Source organism: Lepisma saccharinum, chromosome 20 (genome assembly GCF_977018435.1).
Source record: "Lepisma saccharinum chromosome 20, izLepSacc3.1, whole genome shotgun sequence".
NCBI lineage: Eukaryota > Metazoa > Arthropoda > Insecta > Zygentoma > Lepismatidae > Lepisma > Lepisma saccharinum.
In genome coordinates this window covers 70,482,279-70,500,837 of record NC_139248.1, presented here as the reverse complement: position 1 = coordinate 70,500,837, position 18,559 = coordinate 70,482,279, and the positions used below count along the sequence as shown (strand labels likewise).

General features: G+C 35.1%; 2 protein-coding genes and 1 long non-coding RNA gene across 3 annotated transcripts in view; 2 read left to right on the top strand and 1 right to left on the bottom strand.

Annotated features, from left to right (window-relative positions):
- LOC146003328 (trypsin-1-like) overlaps positions 1-4,143 on the top strand; it is a 62,048-nt gene extending 57,905 nt beyond the window's left edge. The window contains exon 7 of the mRNA XM_083141607.1: positions 3,479-4,143. Coding sequence (XP_082997733.1) covers positions 3,479-3,600 — 122 coding nt within the window. The 3' untranslated portion in view covers positions 3,601-4,143. The remainder of the gene's footprint in view (positions 1-3,478) is intronic.
- The window catches only part of LOC146003333 (uncharacterized), a 399,672-nt gene extending 394,622 nt beyond the window's left edge, over positions 1-5,050 (bottom strand). The window contains exon 1 of the long non-coding RNA XR_014443821.1: positions 4,986-5,050. This is a non-coding gene — a long non-coding RNA (uncharacterized LOC146003333). The remainder of the gene's footprint in view (positions 1-4,985) is intronic.
- A 324-nt stretch (positions 5,051-5,374) lies between these two features.
- LOC146003692 (venom serine protease 34-like) overlaps positions 5,375-18,559 on the top strand; it is a 69,910-nt gene continuing 56,725 nt past the window's right edge. The window contains exon 1 of the mRNA XM_083142057.1: positions 5,375-5,594. Within this exon, the coding sequence (XP_082998183.1) occupies positions 5,526-5,594 (69 nt within the window). The 5' untranslated portion in view covers positions 5,375-5,525. The remainder of the gene's footprint in view (positions 5,595-18,559) is intronic.

Genomic DNA, 18,559 nt, shown 5'->3' with positions numbered 1-18,559 from the left:
GACCTTCAGCAATATATTGCTGAAACTTCTTCCGTAAAGAAAATGGTATGTACAAGGCTGAAAACTAAATATGATTCTTACTCTTCTTTTCATGTAGCTGTTTCCCAGGATGACTATGATGTACTATTCGATGAAAATATCTGGCCTAAAGGGTATTAGTAACAAGGTTTTATGGCGAATTGAAAAATGACAATATAGTTGCCAACAAAAACAAAAGTGTATCTGATACAAATAGTAACAGTAAGTCTGGAGAAAACTCAACTTCAAAAAACTAAGTTTGTCTTTCCTTAGTAATAATATGATTAAATGTTTTTATCAGAATGTTAGAGGAATTAACACCAAATTTGAAACATTAGTAAGCAATATAAATATTGAAAATTATGACATAATTTTTCTTACAGAAAGTTGGTGTAAACAAGATAGAGATTATTTTATAGATTTAGATCCAATGTACAGGGTGATAAGAAAAGATAGAAACCTGGATTTAAACAAACAGAAATCTGGTGGTGGTGGTTGTCTTTTATTTATTAAAAACAAGGTTCAGTTTGTGATCTTGGAATCACCTTTTACAGAATTGGATGTAATTTGGGTAAAATTAATGTCAAATAATTCTGATCCAACCATAATAGGATTGCATTACTTGCCACCTGATTTAAACTGTGACTTGTTTGCAAACTACTTTGATTGGGTAGTTCAAGAGATGTTAATGAAACACAATAAAATAATTTTAGTTGGAGATTTTAATGCTGGTGGAATTGACTGGGCTACTGGAAATTTGTATTGCTCTAATTATTATGTTAAAAGAAAGGCTGAAAAAATTGTTGAAATCGCAACACTTTCTAATCTAATTCAGCACAATGTATCGTATGACCCTTCACTGCCTTTTAATGTTTTAGATCTTCTACTTACTAACATTTCCACTTGTAACATTAGTTTTAATGAACATCCTTTATCTAAAATTGATAAGTTTCATCCACCGTTTTCATTTTATTTTGAATTGGATAGGTCTAAAAAAGACAATATAGATACAAGGGAAAATAATATTTATAGATGTCTTAATTTCGCCAGAGGTGATTATGTGAATGTTTATAATGAATTGTTGCATTTACCATATATGGTTGAAATATCTAATGATGTACAACAATCTGTTATGGAACTGACTAGAAATGTGTATGCAATATTAAAAAACAATATTCCTTCAAAAGTTAAAAGAACAAACAATCAACTGCCTTGGATGACAAGGAAACTAAAGAGAATGATCAATAAAAAGAGAAGGTATCATGATAAATTTAAACTTACAAATAAGTGTGTATATTACAGTACTTATTCCCAATTAAGGAAAGATGTTAAAAAGGAATATTCTAATGTAAAGGAGCAATACTACTCCTCCTTAGAAAACAATGTTAATGGTGACAAGAATGCTTTTTGGTTTCACTTTAATAGAAAGAAGAGAGAAAATACTATCACTGAAATTATTTATGATAATGATGTACTGTTCAATGAATATGATATTGCTAATGCTTTTAGTGAGCTTTTTCACAAATCTTTCTCAAAAAGAAGTCATGTAAATTTTAAAAATATTATTCTTCATTCATACACCAACTTAATTGATGTACCTGTTATATTGGAAAAGGATGTAAGTGATACAATTAACAAACTAAAAGGCAGGTCTTCAATAGGTCCTGATGGCATACCTAATTTTATTTTGAAAGCAAACAAAGATGTTTTTGTACCATTGTTAACTAAAATTTACAACATGTCACTTACTTCTGGAATATTTCCAGATATCTGGAAAAATGTGTTTATTGTACCTGTAACTAAAAACAAAGATGGGAAAGCCAATGATCTTAATAATTATAGACCAATTACTATATTAAATTCCATGGCAAAGGTTTTTGAACACATAATTGCTGACTATTTGTCTTTTTCTTTTAAACAATATATTGATGGAAATCAGCATGGATTTTTTAGAAAAAGGTCTACTATCACAAATTTATTGGTTTTAATAGACTCTCTTAAATCTAATATTAGGAAGCAATCCCAGACCGATATTTTATTTATTGACTTGGCTAAAGCCTTTGATAATGTCAGCCATCAGTTATTAATTTACAAACTCGACCAAATGGGATTATCACCACGATTTCTGAAATGGTTTTCCAACTTTTTAGTAAATAGAAGTTTCTCTGTTAAGATTGGTGAAACAAATTCTTCTAAACAAGAAATACTTTGTGGAGTACCTCAAGGGTCGCCACTCGGCCCAATTCTGTTCGCTGTTTTTATCAATGATGTTACATTATGTTTTAAATCTAGCACATGTTTACTATATGCAGATGATATAAAAATTTTTAAGAGTATTTTAACAAATAATGATGTCGCTCAACTTCAGGCTGATCTCGATAGAATGACATATTGGTGCAAGATTAATGAAATGGAAATTAACTTGAAAAAGTGTAAAGTTTTAAGATGTACTAAGAAAGTTCATTATATAGTCTCCAACTATTTTATTTATGAAAATAAAATCCAAGTGTGCGACAGTCATAAAGACTTAGGAATAGTAATAGACTCCTCTCTCATATTTGATGAGCACATTTCAGAAATTTGCAAAAGAGCAAAGAGAATGCTTGGTTATATATTTTTCTCATGGAAAGTTTTTAAAAAGGAAGATACCTTAATATTCCTGTATAAAACGATAGTTCGTCCTATTCTTGAATATGCAAATGAATTATGGTTTCTGACTGCAACCAGTCACCTTCAAAAAGTTGAATCAGTTCAAAAACTTTTTATCAGGTTATTATGCACAAAGTTTAAAAAAAATTACTATGACCAACATTACTCTGAATGGTTATCACAGTTGAATATGTTTTCCTTAGAAGAAAGAAGAAAAATGAAAAGGTTAAATTTTGTAGAGAAGATATTAAATTTCCAAGTTGACAGTGAATACTTTTTGAAAAATATAGCTTATAAAATTCCCAGATATTCACATAGGTATATCTCAATTCTCACATGCCTAAACAAGGCAAGAGGTTTAGTAGCTGATCTTGTTGAAACCTACAATTTGAATTTATGTTGATGTATAAAATTGTAGGATCTACTGTTTTATTTTATAATTATGTATTCAATTTTTTAATTTTGTATAACACAGTGGTTGTTTAATCGTTATCATCACTTCAATAAATATGATCATTATTATTATTAGAACAATACACAGTTAATTGCACAATATTATATAACAATAAACAATTATTAGTATCAGAGATATAATAGATCTCATTGAAAACTGTAACTTGAAGTGTAAATGTGCTAACTTGTTATGTTATTCTGCAGCTTATGTATTTTATTCGTGTAACTTTGTACTTTTGTATTTGACTTAGTGCTGTATTAGGTTTCATACTGTGCTCAACACTTAAAATAAACTATTATTATTATTATTATTATCTTGGAACGTTCACTTCTTAAATGTCTCTTAATGTTGTTCCAGGTGTCATTTCTTGGGGAATAGGCTGTGCCGAGGCAGACCACCCTGGAGTTTATGTTGATGTGGCTCAGTACGTGAAGTGGATTTCAGACAACACTCGCGATGCAGCTTACTGTACACGATAGCTTCTCTGTGGAATTTTGGTTGTGAAGGAAATGAATATGCTACAGAGAGTGACTGTAGCTTCATACCTATACTTGTGTTGGAAATAATCATTGTATTGCTTTAAGATTACGTGTCCTAAATAGCTACCAATGTTTTCTCAACAACATTTCCTTCGTTCAAAATATATATCAGGAAATTTAATAAAAATATTGGCGAATAATGATGATGCACAGTTATTGTTTTTCAGATCTTTAAAGAGTCCAGTAATTACCCACAGAGCAGACTAGTTCTTTCAAACAAATGAAACACAATGCACGTTTGGCGTTGAAAAAGTGAAATCAATTGTCAACTTAAAATAGATTAACCACTGACTGATGAGTACGATCTTGCAAAAGAAACTCTAATTCGGTTTGCTGAATGTGTTGCGTAACAATGGAATAGTTTTGGTGCTACTTTTCCTTATTGGTGTTTAATTAACTGGATAATTCAACAGATGGGGCTAATGGTTTTGTTCCTTATTATAATATTACTATCCTTTCAAACTCAATGTTAAATTTCGATCCTAAAAATAAAACTACACAGAAAGAACTGATTTGTTTCAATTAAAAACACATGTTTGTGTAAGCTCCGTCGTAACCATAAATCCATACTATTTATTTTTAAATTTTTGACCAAATTCTTTGGTAACACTAAACAAGTTTGCACGATTACTGAAAGAACTTGACTGGCGAACAATCATTTGCTTGTCACATATTTACACAAAAGTTAGTTTGCCAGAAACTATCTTTTGGTTATTCCAAACTTTTTTCCCTCTGTGTTATATGAAAACTGATAAAGGGGACAATAGTTGATCGAATGAATCTGTTTAAAGTTGAAATTGAATTTCAAATGAAAGACAAGCATTGCTGACAAAGGTTTGTGTGTGTTTATAAGAATATTCGCAAATAATACCTAGAGAAATAGCTTCATTACATAGAACGCTAATGTACCAAAACAAATTATACTGCAGTTAACAGCATACGCTGACGTAATTCTAAAAAAATCATTACCAAGAACAAACCTAACCTAAACTTCTGTTGCAAAATTTAAAATGTTCTCCACCAATACTATTCCCAATCCTGTTTCGACAATAGTGTAAGTGTGAAGAAAAACTTCACATTGTATGCAAATCAGCGTACATAAACTCCGTGGGTGTGCATAATAATCACGTAACCATCCTCCGTGGGGGAGTGGTTAACATATCGCGCTACTACACCATGGGTCCTAGTTTCGAATTCCTGACTTGGCATTGGTGTTCTTTGTGAGTGTCCCTTCATCAAATTCATCTACATTCTCATCTTTGCTATTAGCCAAAAGTGTCAGGAAAGCGAAGTAAAATAAACCAAATCAATTTTTCATAACTCACGTAAGCAAAGGCGTTGTTTCTGATCACGAAGTTACCTCGGATGGTCAAGCAACATAACGACATTGGTGTGTATCGGGACGCTCATTGAGAGCTAATGAAGTTCTAAGCCATAAACCATTATGTGGTAGAACATCACAGAGCGTTCCATCAACATAATGGCCGCCATTTGCAAACACTTCCACGGCTTATGTTGCAACTATAATGCTAGTCCTTATAGGCATAAAAACGTTAATAGACGCACGACAAATCAGACTATCTTGATATTCATCAAGATGGAAACCAATGTTTACAGCCAGTGGCAATCTGACTTTACGAGTTCCTGTGGATATTTTCAGAATATTCTTCTACTGGAGGAGGAGAAGCGTGATACATGTCTCTTGATACTCGCGGATGGATTCTAGAACAATAGACTGTCGCATTCCTACAATCAGGCAAGTTTTAGTCACTCGTAGGTTGCATCTTAGGAGTGTACTCGATTGTTTCCAATATCTATAACCTTTAGACTTAATAGCCAACAGAGCGAAGAAAAGGTGAAGAATTATGAAGACTAAGTTCGTTTCGATTACACGGACAATTCTTCTGTTATTGGTAGTAACCTCCTGCTTCAAGGTAAGTGATTGCAACACTTTAATAGCATAGATTAAAGACGAACTTCGCCCGTGAAAGTTCACAGATAAAACAAAGCAACTTATTCTTCATTGCAAAGTGATTGTACGCAATCAGAAGCAATATAGTTGTTACGGTGTAAGAATGTGTCTTCATGTTTTTATTGCAACAGTGTTTCTGTAGATGTCAACTGGTATGACATAATTCAGATGCGTCATTCAAAGCCAATGACAATAAGTCTTGCATCATCGAATTGTGGATGGATATATATCGCCATATGGCTTCTGAGAAAGTTATGGTTTTACAGAACGCCATAAAATATCACTTATTTCTCGTTTGATTCAATATCATATGCGCTTATTTCAAATTATGGAATTGAATTGACGTTATTGCTAGACGAGGTTCAGCTGTTGCTGGTCTACCACCTAACTCCAAAAAGTACAGATTAAAATAAAAATTAAATAAAATTCAAGATTACAAAGAAATTGAACAAGAGAGTACAATAAAATACAATACGAATAAAATCACATACAAGAACAGATTAAAATAAAATTCAAGATTACAACGAAATTAAACAAGAAAGTACAATAAAATACAATAGGAATAAAATCACATACAATGGAACAATTTTAGCAGTGAATTAGATAATAAAGTAATTGAAGTCGAGGAAGTTGAAAGTAAAATAAAAATAATTTCTGACAAATCATAGTATTTTTCATTGTTCATATGTTGATTTACCCTCCTTCTGATCGTTGATCAATGATTCACGGAGCATATCGCGAAAACGTCTGAAATTTTGATTTTTGGTTAGATTTGGTAGTGCATTCCAGGCCTTGGGTGCAGCGTAACTGAAAGAGGCCCGATAAGCTGAAGTTCTGCAATGAGGTAAGCTGAAACTGGCAGCGTTTCTGGTCGAATGAGAATGAATTTTGGTTCTGAAGTTTAATTTCGAAAAGAGGTAGTTTGGGCTTTTGCTATTAATTATGTTGTGCAGTGTACAAAACAAGTGCAGTTTTCTCCGTCGTCCCATGGAGAGGATTCCATGCTCATTAAGCACAGGGAGAATGTGTTCACCCTTTTTTGTTCTATATAAATATCCAGGGCCGGATTAATACGAAATTGGGCCTGATGCTTGAAATCTTCGGTGAACAATGAACACAACGACGTTATAGTTACGTCACAGCGCAAAGAATAATAGTAACTGTATAATAAGTAACGCTGTGTCTAGGCGTCCGAAATTGGGGCTCCAAATTTCATTCTAAGATTTATTTTCAGGTTAATATAGCAAAAGAAAACTGTTCAGGTTTCGGAAAAATCTCGTCTGTTTTCATCTGAGCCTATTTCAGGAATGGAACTAATGCTGCAGCATCAATAGCACCCACCTTAATCCGGCCCTGTAAATATCTAATCCATGCGTTTTGAACTTTCTGTATTTTCATTGCAACCTTTTTTGTTATTCTTAGCTCGAAAACGACATCACAATAGTCAAATAGGGGGGAGATAAGAGACTGCACTAGGTTTAATTTTATCTTAGGCGAGGGGAAGTCTACCAGAAGATAGAGGCTTTTCAATATTGAATACGCCTTGCCACATTGTTGTATCACGTGCTCAGACCAATCGAGCCGCTGGTTTATGGTCAGTCTTAGGTTCGTGACTGTTTGAGAAAATCTAATACGCTGTGTGTGAAGAATTATTTCGCTTTCGTTAATGTCAATATGTTTTAAGGGATGGCCTGTTCCCATGATGGTAAATATTGATTTGTTTGAATTTATTACTAATACATTTGAAGCAAAGCACAAAATCGAGTTGGACAATTGTACCCAGTTTTCCGAAATCCTACCTTGGGACTGACGACTCGCTTGCATGTATATAAGATGATGGTACGTCCCACACTCCTGTATGCAGCACCAGCTTGGGGTCATCTCCGACTTTCAGTCATAAGGACATTGCAGATTATACAGAATAATGTTGCTCGACTTATTACTGGTCATAGCCGAGATACTCGTATCTTACAAATCCATGAGGACCTTGAACTAGATTTTGTTCAATCTGCCATATATGCCATGTGTTACAACTTCTGGAGGCAGATCCAACAGCATCCAAATCCAGCGGTTCGGGGCATTGGAACTCGACCACAGGTCCGGATGTCCCACTCCATGCCACGAAATTTTGAACAAATCTAAATTCAAAAAATGCTATTGTATTATTATGTTATGTGTTACATATACTCCCTGTTTATGAGTACTTCAAATTACTGTTTTCAATGGAGCAGATTAGTGTTCCTTGATAGTGCAGCTATAAAAGCACAGATTGTGATTCTTTTGTTACTTATTGTTACTTATATATTGTTATTATTATTCTATGCGGTTATTTTATGTTTTGTGTCTGAAAGTGATGTGCAAAATGTAGTTTGTGATTAGAACTTTTCATCAGTGCACCGAACTATTGTACGGTTTGAAAAATAATAGTCATTATTTCCTTCCTTTGTCAATGCAAAATTATAACAAGGAACTCAACAATTTCAAATTAGTGAAATAATACAGATGAACTATTGTCCAAATCCCGGCCGACAGTCGACCCGGGTTATAGCAAGAAAAATGTTGTATATACACTATTTTGTAAGAACATGATAGTAAGTCAAGGGCACAATGGTCCCGATACTTACAAAAAACCTGTTAATAAAGCATTGGCATTTGAAGCGCATCAATCGCTTATGTTCTTCAAATCTTGGTTTAGAAGTGCGACCTCGTTCTGTAATTTGGATACATGTGTGGCGTCGGCAGAACAGTGAACGTTGGATATTTGCACTGACGTGACTAAATCAGCGACCGAAAGCGTAAATAGCAGCGTTCCAAGGATCAAGCCCTGATGCACTCTCGCTCGTACGTGAAGTGGATAAGATAGCTCGCCTGTCTTAACCCGCTGTTTTCTTCCGGTAAGATAAGTTTCGAACCACTTAAGCTCCGTCGGCGAGAATTGATAATAATGAAGCTTGGCCAGAAGGAGCTTATGCGGTAGAGTGTAGTAAAGGCCTTGCTAATGTCGAGCAACACCAGTAGTGTTACATTAGAGTTAAAATGTCGTCCGTTACATTTAAGAGCGCCGTTTGTGTGATATGGTGAGGGTGAAAACCGGATTGCTGCCGAGGAAGGATATCAAATTTGTCGACATGCTTTCGAATTTGATCATTTGCAATTTTTTCGATGACTTTTGAAAGCACAGGCAGGATGCTGATGTGCCACAAGTCGTTCCCAGAAACCTGGCTTTGCTTTTTATGGATGGGAATTACCGTTGCCTCCTTCCAAGAATCAGGGAAACTGCCCGTGGAGAGTGAGTAGTTGATTATGTGCGTTAGCGGTGGGAGGATATGATGAAGAGAGAGCTTTATCATTTTTATTGATATGTCATCGGATCCAGATGCATTTGATTGGATTTCGTTTATTGCTTTCGATGTGCATTTAATAGGTTGATGGTCGTAGTGATAATTTTAAAGAACAAAGTAATTTTTGTTGACTAATTGATCAAACGTTAAGCCCATCACACAATTTCTGTAGCAATTTCCTGTAATGTGATTATGTGCTTCTTCTCTCATCCATTCATTCTCATTGTTGCGATTAATCTCTTGAGTCAGAAAAACAACTTGAAAGCAAGATTAAGCTATTTTACAATTCAGAAAAATGTAATACACCTTTACACCCTTCCTTTAAACTTGTCAATGGTTATTATTATCAGAAAAAAGTAACAGAAGTTGTTTTGTTGCACCGCTTGAAGTGTGATGTATTATCATCTCTCTCTCTCTCTCTCTCTCTCTCTCTCTCTCTCTCTCTCTCTCTCTCTCTCTCTGTGTGTGTGTGTGTCTGTGTGTATGTGTGTGCGTGCGTGTCTCGAGATTTGGATAGACATATATCCCAATGTACCTAATAAAGTTGTAAACAACGAAAAAAGAAAAGGCATAATTCCGATTAAACTCTGTTCTGAGTATCTTTGGAGCAAGCGAACGAAAATAAGTGACGCGAGACGGCTCCACCAATGAACACGTAGGAGGGATCGGGATTGAGTGGAGGGGGAAAACGACTGCAGTTTCCAGCCTTCGCAGCACTTTTTTCCCCCGCCCACTTCACCTACCTTCTTAACTGCCGCTATGCGCAGCCATGTTCGTCAGATTCCGGGAATAGAGTATAGTTACCCCATATTCCATCGTTCCACACATATAACTTTCCATTTCTAAATATGGTTTGTGCAACGAGATACTAAACCAACCACCAGTGTCAATGAAGCGAACATTTAAAGAAAAAACACAATACAAGATGGATATGTACCATCTACTCCTAGGAAAAAGCGAAATTGCACATCACCTTCAAAGTGTATGCAGTAAATGCAGACAGACAGTTAACAGAAGAGATAAAACAACAGTATAATCCTGAGCTACAGAAAAAAACGCCCACAGCATAATGAACTATCTATCGCTTATGTTCTTATGTCTTACAAGAAATCTGCGTATAGTCACTTTACTGTCTTGCGACAATTAAGTTCGTCGGATAAGATATTTTCAGAACCTTGATATTGCACGTAAATGAATCAGCAGTTTGAAGAAGGGAACACATCCAAAAAGCTGATTGTTGGGAAATTAAAAAAAAACTGCCTATTGTCGTTACTGTTCATTATGGCTGAATCAAAATCGTATAAGAAACCCCGTTACATATACCTACTATCCTAGTGCTTAGTATTTTTGGTATTGGGCTTTAATAAAAAGGAATATGAGAATTATAAAAGTAAGGATTCGTTCCCTTCTTCAAACTGATGAGATGCGCATTAGGTATTATGCATATAAATGCTAGATTGAAAAAAATATATATATATTTATTTGTCACAAAATATCATAGAAATGTTCAGTAGCATACATTATGTTGTGATTTCAACATTGAGGAATCTTGAACTATTGAATACAGTGTCCAAACGTACACAGAAAACTATTGCTCCCCTTCACTCAGACCATCATACTCCATTGTCGCAGTCGTTGGCCTTGTCAACACCTCTCAAACCTCTCAAATCGGGAATGTATGTGACTATCTTGGCTACATCCTGTATCTTCTTGTGATTAATGGGAATGTGTCCATCATACGCCAGATCAGTTGGAATCTGAGGTACTGCTGAGTTTGGCTTTTGCAGCAGGAAAGTGTGTTTCACTAGGCAATCGATATACTCAGATGTGGTCAAATAACCTCTCGGTAAGGAGTATTCCACTTGCCTGTATTTAGATATCATAAATGATGTGGTCTTGACAAGGGACTTTGCTGTTTTTTTGTAGAACTGCGGCCACCAGTTCTTAAAGTCAATGACACTTTCGGCAGATATCTGAGTAACGTTAAAACCTGACTTCTTAGATGTTTTAATCAGCTCAATGTACTGTTGTGGTGCATAAATTCTGTCCATTTTTCTGATTTTTCTCTTGGCAGACCCGAAGTTACGGTCACATTGCAAGAATGAATGACCCCGCACAGGGAAGCACTGATAGATCTTACGAAATCGTCCTGTGGCAACCAATGCCAGGAAAAACCGTACTAATGTATTATTACGGTTTTGGCCTCCGCAGGCATCACTGCAAACGAGAAGTTCTTTGACTACAGGGCTCATATGTTGTATTTTTAACCACAACATACTACAAACTTCATCGGAACCGCGTTTAGCTTTACCTTCTGGGTACACATAGAAATCGGCAGCATTAGTTTTCAGGTCATGAATGCAAAACACGTGTAACCAAAGTTTCCGGAGGTAAAACATTTCTCGTACTGGTATTTTCGGTAACGGAAGATTTTGCATAAAGTCAAAAACAATCGCTCTAACCTCAGGGTCATTAGCACATAGATTCTTGACATCTTGCTGTTTCTTATAAAACTTGTTGGCTCTGCGAAGATGAACAATCTTTTCGGCGACAGCAGAACTTTTTGCATTATCACTGAGATGCGGACTTTTAATTTTTGTAGTTAGCTCATCGGAAGTGCTACACACATCTATTTGGGGACGTCCAAATCTGTAAGCATGATTTTCATTATAATATTTTCTGTAAAAATCGTATTTCACTAGCTTGGCCAGAGTTGGGTGATTTTTACAGAAGAGCTCATACAAGGTTGTAATATTTAGGTCAGCACTGAAATATTTTATTGTTCTGTTACTGTAGTGTGTTTCGTGTAAAGGTAATTCTTTAATATGTTCATCGATCATTGCACGAACATCGTCAGGGATGGCCTTTCCTCTGTGACCATGCTTTCCTCTATTATCAACGGCCAGTTTACCTGACATAATCAATGAAGTTAATTTAAACAGTGCTTTATTTGTAATACCGTACAAAATTGAAAATGCCTTTTTACACACAGGTACACGTTCAGTGCCTTTCATTACGTGGTAAACAAAATGCTATCACGTTTAAGTGGAACTGCACTTTTCGAGAGCCTACGTGCGGGTGATTTACGGTCAATGAGTCCCATTAAAAATGTGTTCTGCTCATTTTTCATTTGAAACCCTCGCAAAGTATTCAAACAGTGTTCCTTGTCATTTACACTGAATTTCGTACTACATTTCTTCTTACAAGAGCAATCCCCATCTCTATTTGACTTTGCAGGCACCGTCTTTCCAGTTCTAATACTGACATACTCTTCACCTCGAAGTGTTTTTGTTTTTCTGCACTACATAACTATACGTTTCTGGGCGACGAACACCTCTCGTCTTCTTTTTAGGCGTAAGAACAACATCGCTGTCCGATGAACTAGCAGACATTCCAATAACTTAAGTTGCAAACACTTCACAATCGTTTAGATTACTCGTTTAGACCATCACAGATTGTAACTCAGACACTAATTGCAGGTTAACCTTGGTTAACACAACAGAAATGTACAATAATATACACAAGGTTCAACAAGGTCTTGCATACCATCGCAACCTGTAACAGCTGTTAGCAAGTGCGATCTCAGCGCCACTAGTGGGAAACGGATGAATCAGTTTGAAGAAGGGAACAAAACCTGGAATCATTCCCTTCTTCAAACGTACGAATATTTTAAAGGCAAATTAAACCATCAAGCGTGTGGTTTTCGGTCCCTTTTTCTAACGTCCTAGATGCGGGTATATGTTAAGACACGTTTGGAGCAAAAAAACGAATTTCGATTTTTGGCGCTTGTTCCCTTCTTCAAACTGCTGATTCAATTTAAGTTTTAAGCAATGAAGAAGATGTTGCATGCGCCTTTCTTTTTTTTGGCAGGGTTGCTAACCGTCCCTGCCTGACTAAGATCGACACTATTTAAACATCTTAAGCCCCACCGGTTTGGTGACGGAGGAAATTATACTCTGTCCAGGGTATCTCTGGAGAAGGCGAACAAAAACGAGCAGTGACGCGGACGGCTCAACCAATGAACATGAGAAAGGGAACGGAATTGCGTGGAGGGGAAGAAAGCTACCGCAGTTATCGTCCTTCGCAGCAGCGCGTACTGCTTCACTCTGCCCACTCCATTCCTAGCCCCCTTCTCTGCTCCGCAAATGCCGGGGATAGAGTGTAAGTGGTCGCTTTTCGATCTCGTCCCCGAAGTTTCCTGGCTCGAGTCCCTGCCTGCGGATATGCAAGCGCCTTAACCTGAATCTCTGAGGGAGATTTCAGACCGAAGCGACAAGCTGCACGCGACACATGTCGCTTCGGAACGAGTCAACGTTTCATACTTAAGGCCGAATCACACGGAACTGGATATCCAGTTAGTTTACGCTGAACTGGCTACCTGCCGGATGTGATGGCTGCCTGCCTGGCTGCTTGACTGGTTTGGAGGAATAGGACATGTTCTAATTGCTACTGGCTTTCCTCGGCTGGATTCTGTGGAACAGCCAATCAGAGCAAAGTTTGGACATGTGAATATAATCTGTGCGTTTGCAAAGGGGAGCTTTTTTTTTGTTTCAGAATGTTGCTGTTTTTATTAGTTTCTCGATAAAAAAAAAGTAGAGAGATGACGTACAGTGCATTCGTGTTCAGTTCATTAATATTTAGGTATTTATGCAAAGCGATGAGATGTGTACGGGTGCGGGGATTTTGCCCCGGTGGAATTTGCGCCGCGTAGAATTTACGCTGGGATGGATTTTGAGTTAAGTATTGCCAATCCCACTTACACTCCTTTACCTGTTCTACTCATTTATATTACTTCAGGCCTGCCTCAACGAGAAGAGGGGATGTCCGCGACAATATCAACAAATGGAGAAACAATTATTTCGTACCAATTGTGTTATATTGTGTACCAATTATACCAGCAGCTGGAGTGAGGAAGGTACTGACTGTTTGTAGGAAGAGAGTACGGGAAGATGTAGGTGTACCTGTTCCCGAAGTGTTCTCGCAAGAGATGAAAGCTGTACAGGATAACAGTTAAGAAATGGTTACCGAACTTTCCCTGTATTCGTCGGTAAACTACGGAAAGCCTCGCTGGGTATCAGGCAAGAACCCGAGAAGGCAGAAGACATTATCATCCAGGAGGAACAAATAAGGTCTTTTGACGGGAAAAGTTTTCTGCAGGTTGATTCGACTGATGGATCCAGAATTCTCATGTTTGGTAAGGAGGTGTTGCCCACGAGACGAGACTTTGTCCTGTCTCGTCTCGTGGAAATACTGCGAAATGCTGTCTCGTCTCGAAAATATTCGTTTGTCTAGGGACACATGATCAATCTCGTCTCGTCTCGAATTTTTAAAAGCCTGTCCCGTCTCGTCCCGTGGGCAACACTAGGAGGAAGTAAGGACTTTTATGGAAAATACCAATTGTGCCTTTGCCGACGGAACTTTCGACAGTTGTCCAAAACAGTTCACTCAGTTGTATACTTTTCACGTAGATGCAGGGAGTACTGACGAGGTGACTTGTGTTATACCAGCAGTGTACGCTCTTCTTCCAGATAAGAAACGTTGCACTTATCTACGACTTTTTAATCTAGTCAAAGGGGTTTAATCCCAAGACCATAATGATAGACTTCGAATCTGCAGCATTTTCCGCAGCACAGAATGCTTGGCCTGCAGTGGATATAAAGCGATGTAATTTTCACTTCAACCAAGCGCTGTGAATTGCAGTTCAGACAGTGGGTCTAAGAGGAGAGTACACCGAGAACGAAGGTATTAGACGACATGTCAAGATGTGCGCTGCATTGGCACATCTCCCAGTTACTGACCTCAAAGCTGGGTTCCTTGCAATCATGGAGGATTTACTGCAAAGCGACAAGATTACACAGTTCAACGATTATATAGTTGATACTTGGTTTGACAAAAGTTGTATAATAGGTCTGTTCTTGAACATTTATTTGTATTTATTCATTTTACCCCGATTTCAGCTAAATTTCCAAGGGGAAAATATGTAAAAAATCAAAATTTTACCATTTTTATAGTGTAAAAAATAATTATGTTTTCTTTAAAGTTCAATCTTTCATTTTTATAGGGCAAAATCGTAAGATTTAGATAATTTCCTCTTATTTTTTTTAAAAATTTTACTTTTTAATAATTAAAGCGAAATTTATTTGTTTTTCTAAGTGTAAAAAAATAATTGTACTTACTACATTAATAATTAAATAATACTCACTCATGTGAGTCAATTATAATTTTTTTTGCAAAATACCCCAGTATCAATTCGGTCCATTTATCTAAACAGAAGATACTGCACCTGCATATTTCCATATTTTATGATATCATTTTTATACACTGTTTGTGATTGAAACTAATCAGCAACAACATGGCGGTATGAGAAATATACAAATTGAAAGGTATTTTAGCAATATTTGGGCCCTATCAATTAGCTACGTGAACTCGAGAGCGCTCTTTCATATGTCTTCAGCTAATCGTATTGCTACCGGAAGATATATAAAATCATTGAGTAATGAAACTTTTATCCAACAAGTACATTTCTTTGCAACTAGATGGCAGCATACTAACCGCGTTCATGTTCTCCAAGTACATCTATTTGCTACTAGATGGTACTGTGTAGCAAGTATCTTCGGGGAACCTAACTTGCGTGACAAGCAAAGAGAGATCGATGATAACTCGGAAACGTGGTAGTGGCATGCAAAAGATTATTATTTGTACTTGCATGGGATGAAAGAGAACCAGTATATTATCGCCACTTTCTGGATTTTTAACAATTAAAGTTTAACAGTATGTTAACAATTAAAATGTATATTATGTTAATAGTTTGTTAATAGTTTGTTAAATAGTATGTTAATAGTTTGGTAATAGTCTTAAAATAAAATATTTTATTTTTATTTTTTAGTTACCAAGATTTTTTTTCATTTTTTCTCTCTGAATGTTTCTTTATTAAAACGCTTATATCTCGAGAACGAAGTAACGTAGAAAGGTGGGAGTTTCTTGCATTAATTTTGTTTTGACGTTCTCTATTATTTGAGTCTAAACTTGATAATAATAATAAAACAATTAAATATATAAAACCTAATAAATTCTATTTTAAAAATTTTGAATATATAAAACCTAACATTTTTGAAAAACAAAATGAATATATAAAACCTATCATTTTTTTAATAAAAAATAAATATATAAAACCTAATAAATTTTTATTTTTAAAAATTTTAATATATAAAACCTAACATAAAAAAATTAAATATATAAAACCTAACATTTTTTAAAAACAAAATGAATATATAAAACTTATCATTTTTATAAATAAAAAAATAAATATATAAAATCTAATAAATTTTAATTTTTAAAAATTGTAATATATATAAAACCTAACAAAAAAATTAAATATATAAAACCTACGAAATTTTATTTTTAAAATTTTTAATATATAAAACCTATAATTTTTTAAATATATATATATATAATTATATATACACCAATTATATAAAAATGAATAACAGAAACCACAAACAAGAAATTTTTTATATAAACAAATATACCACATCAGACATAAATGATGAAGACTCAGATATTCCAAATTTTCTAGCTAAACTGAAAGAAAAATTATAGAAGCAATTAAAAATAAACTTGAAATGAGTTCTCTCAAAATATATTTTAATGTATCATCTATGTATATAAATTTTCATAGTGAAAATCAACGTTACTTTCATTGTACAAGTGTGTCACGTTTACACTATGATCGCTTTCATCGATTAGATAATATTTATGATAAAGCATGTAAAAAAATTATCTCATTACATGAACAGTTCCAAGGAAGAGGATCGGGTTGGTCACTTTGTGATACAAACCATAAACTGGAATTACAAATAGCAAGATATTACCCTGTTGGGGGATCTGGTTATATTGAATTACCCGACCAGATCAAAAACAAAAAAGCTGTAATAAATGTTCAAAATGATGAAAATAAATTTATTTTAAGGTGCCCATTTTCATCCAGCATCTGACAATAAACATCGTGTCGGCAATTACAATTATCCTTAATATATAGCAGAGTTTAAAAAACCTATGTCAGGTATAAAATATCCAGTAGATACCTCAGCTATTGGTCGATTTGAAAAGCAATATAAAGAACACTACAATCAACCAATAGCTGTGCATGTTTATGGTATTGATGAAAAAGATGAACTTTGTGTACTGCGCCAATATCCAGCAACAGATGGTACATGTGTTATACATTTATTATATGTTACAGATGAAACCATGAAACATTATTGTCTCATACAGGATCTAGGACGATTGGTACATAGTCAAATAACATTAAACACAGGTAAAATAGCAATATACGATCGATGCTTTACAAAATTTGATGGAAGATATGGAAAAACATGTGAAGAGAAATTAAAGGAACATATTAAATATTGTTATCTTTATCCTCATGTAACTTACAAATTTCCATCCAAAAGTATAAAATTTTCTAATTATAATTCATTGGTACAACATCCATTTGCAATCTATGCTGATTTTGAATCAATACAAGAACTAATAGCAACATGTTTTCCAGATTCGAATGAATCAATTTAGTGGCTTTGCACTAAAATTAGTAAACACATATGAAATATAATAATTCAGAACTATATTTTTATCGAGGTGAAGATGCAGACGAAAAATTTATTCAAAAACTTCGAGAGTGGGTGAAAAAATATGCTAAAATCTTACATAAAGAAATACCGATGAAGGATCTTACACCAGAACAACAACAGGAACATGATAATACTTTAAGTTGCAGATACTGTAATAGATATTTTAATTCTGATTATCCAAAAGTTCGACACCACAACCTTTTTAATGGAGAATATATCCATACAATTTGTAATTCATGTAAATTGAAAATACAGAAACGTAATTTCATTCCAGTATTTATTCACAATTCTCAAAATTTTGATTCACATTTATTTATCAAAGTATTGCCATATGATACAGACAATATCAATATTATACCACGCAGTAAAGATAAATATATTGCTATAGATAAAACTATCAAATTAGATAAAGGGAAAAAATTTGTTCTTAGATTCCTGGATTCATATCAGTTTCTTCCCAGCAGTTTAGCTACTCTGGTGAGTCAATTAACTAATAATGAATTTGTTCATAACTAACTAACTCCCTAGACTTCTTAAACCCGAAGGTTCATGGCTGCAGCAACACAGGCCTTCCATCTTTCCCTATCTTGAGCAAGTTCTATATACTCTTTTCCATCTCTACCGATTTCCCTTAGGTCAATCTCAACGTTGTCCCTCCATCTTCGTCTTGGCCTTACAGATCTCTTACCATCAGGTTTCCCAACAAGAATCCTGTAAACTCCTCTTTCCTCTCCCATTCGTGCCACATGGCCTGCCCACCTAAGTCTTCTTGATTTAATTATTCTAATAATATCTGGACATGAATACAAATTATGTAGTTCTAAATTATGTAACCTTCTCCACTCACCTGTCTCCTCATCCCTTTTAGGTCCAAAGATTTTCCTAAGGATCTTATTTTCAAATACTCTCAATTTATGTTCCTCTTTCAATGTAAGGGACCAAGTTTCACATCTATA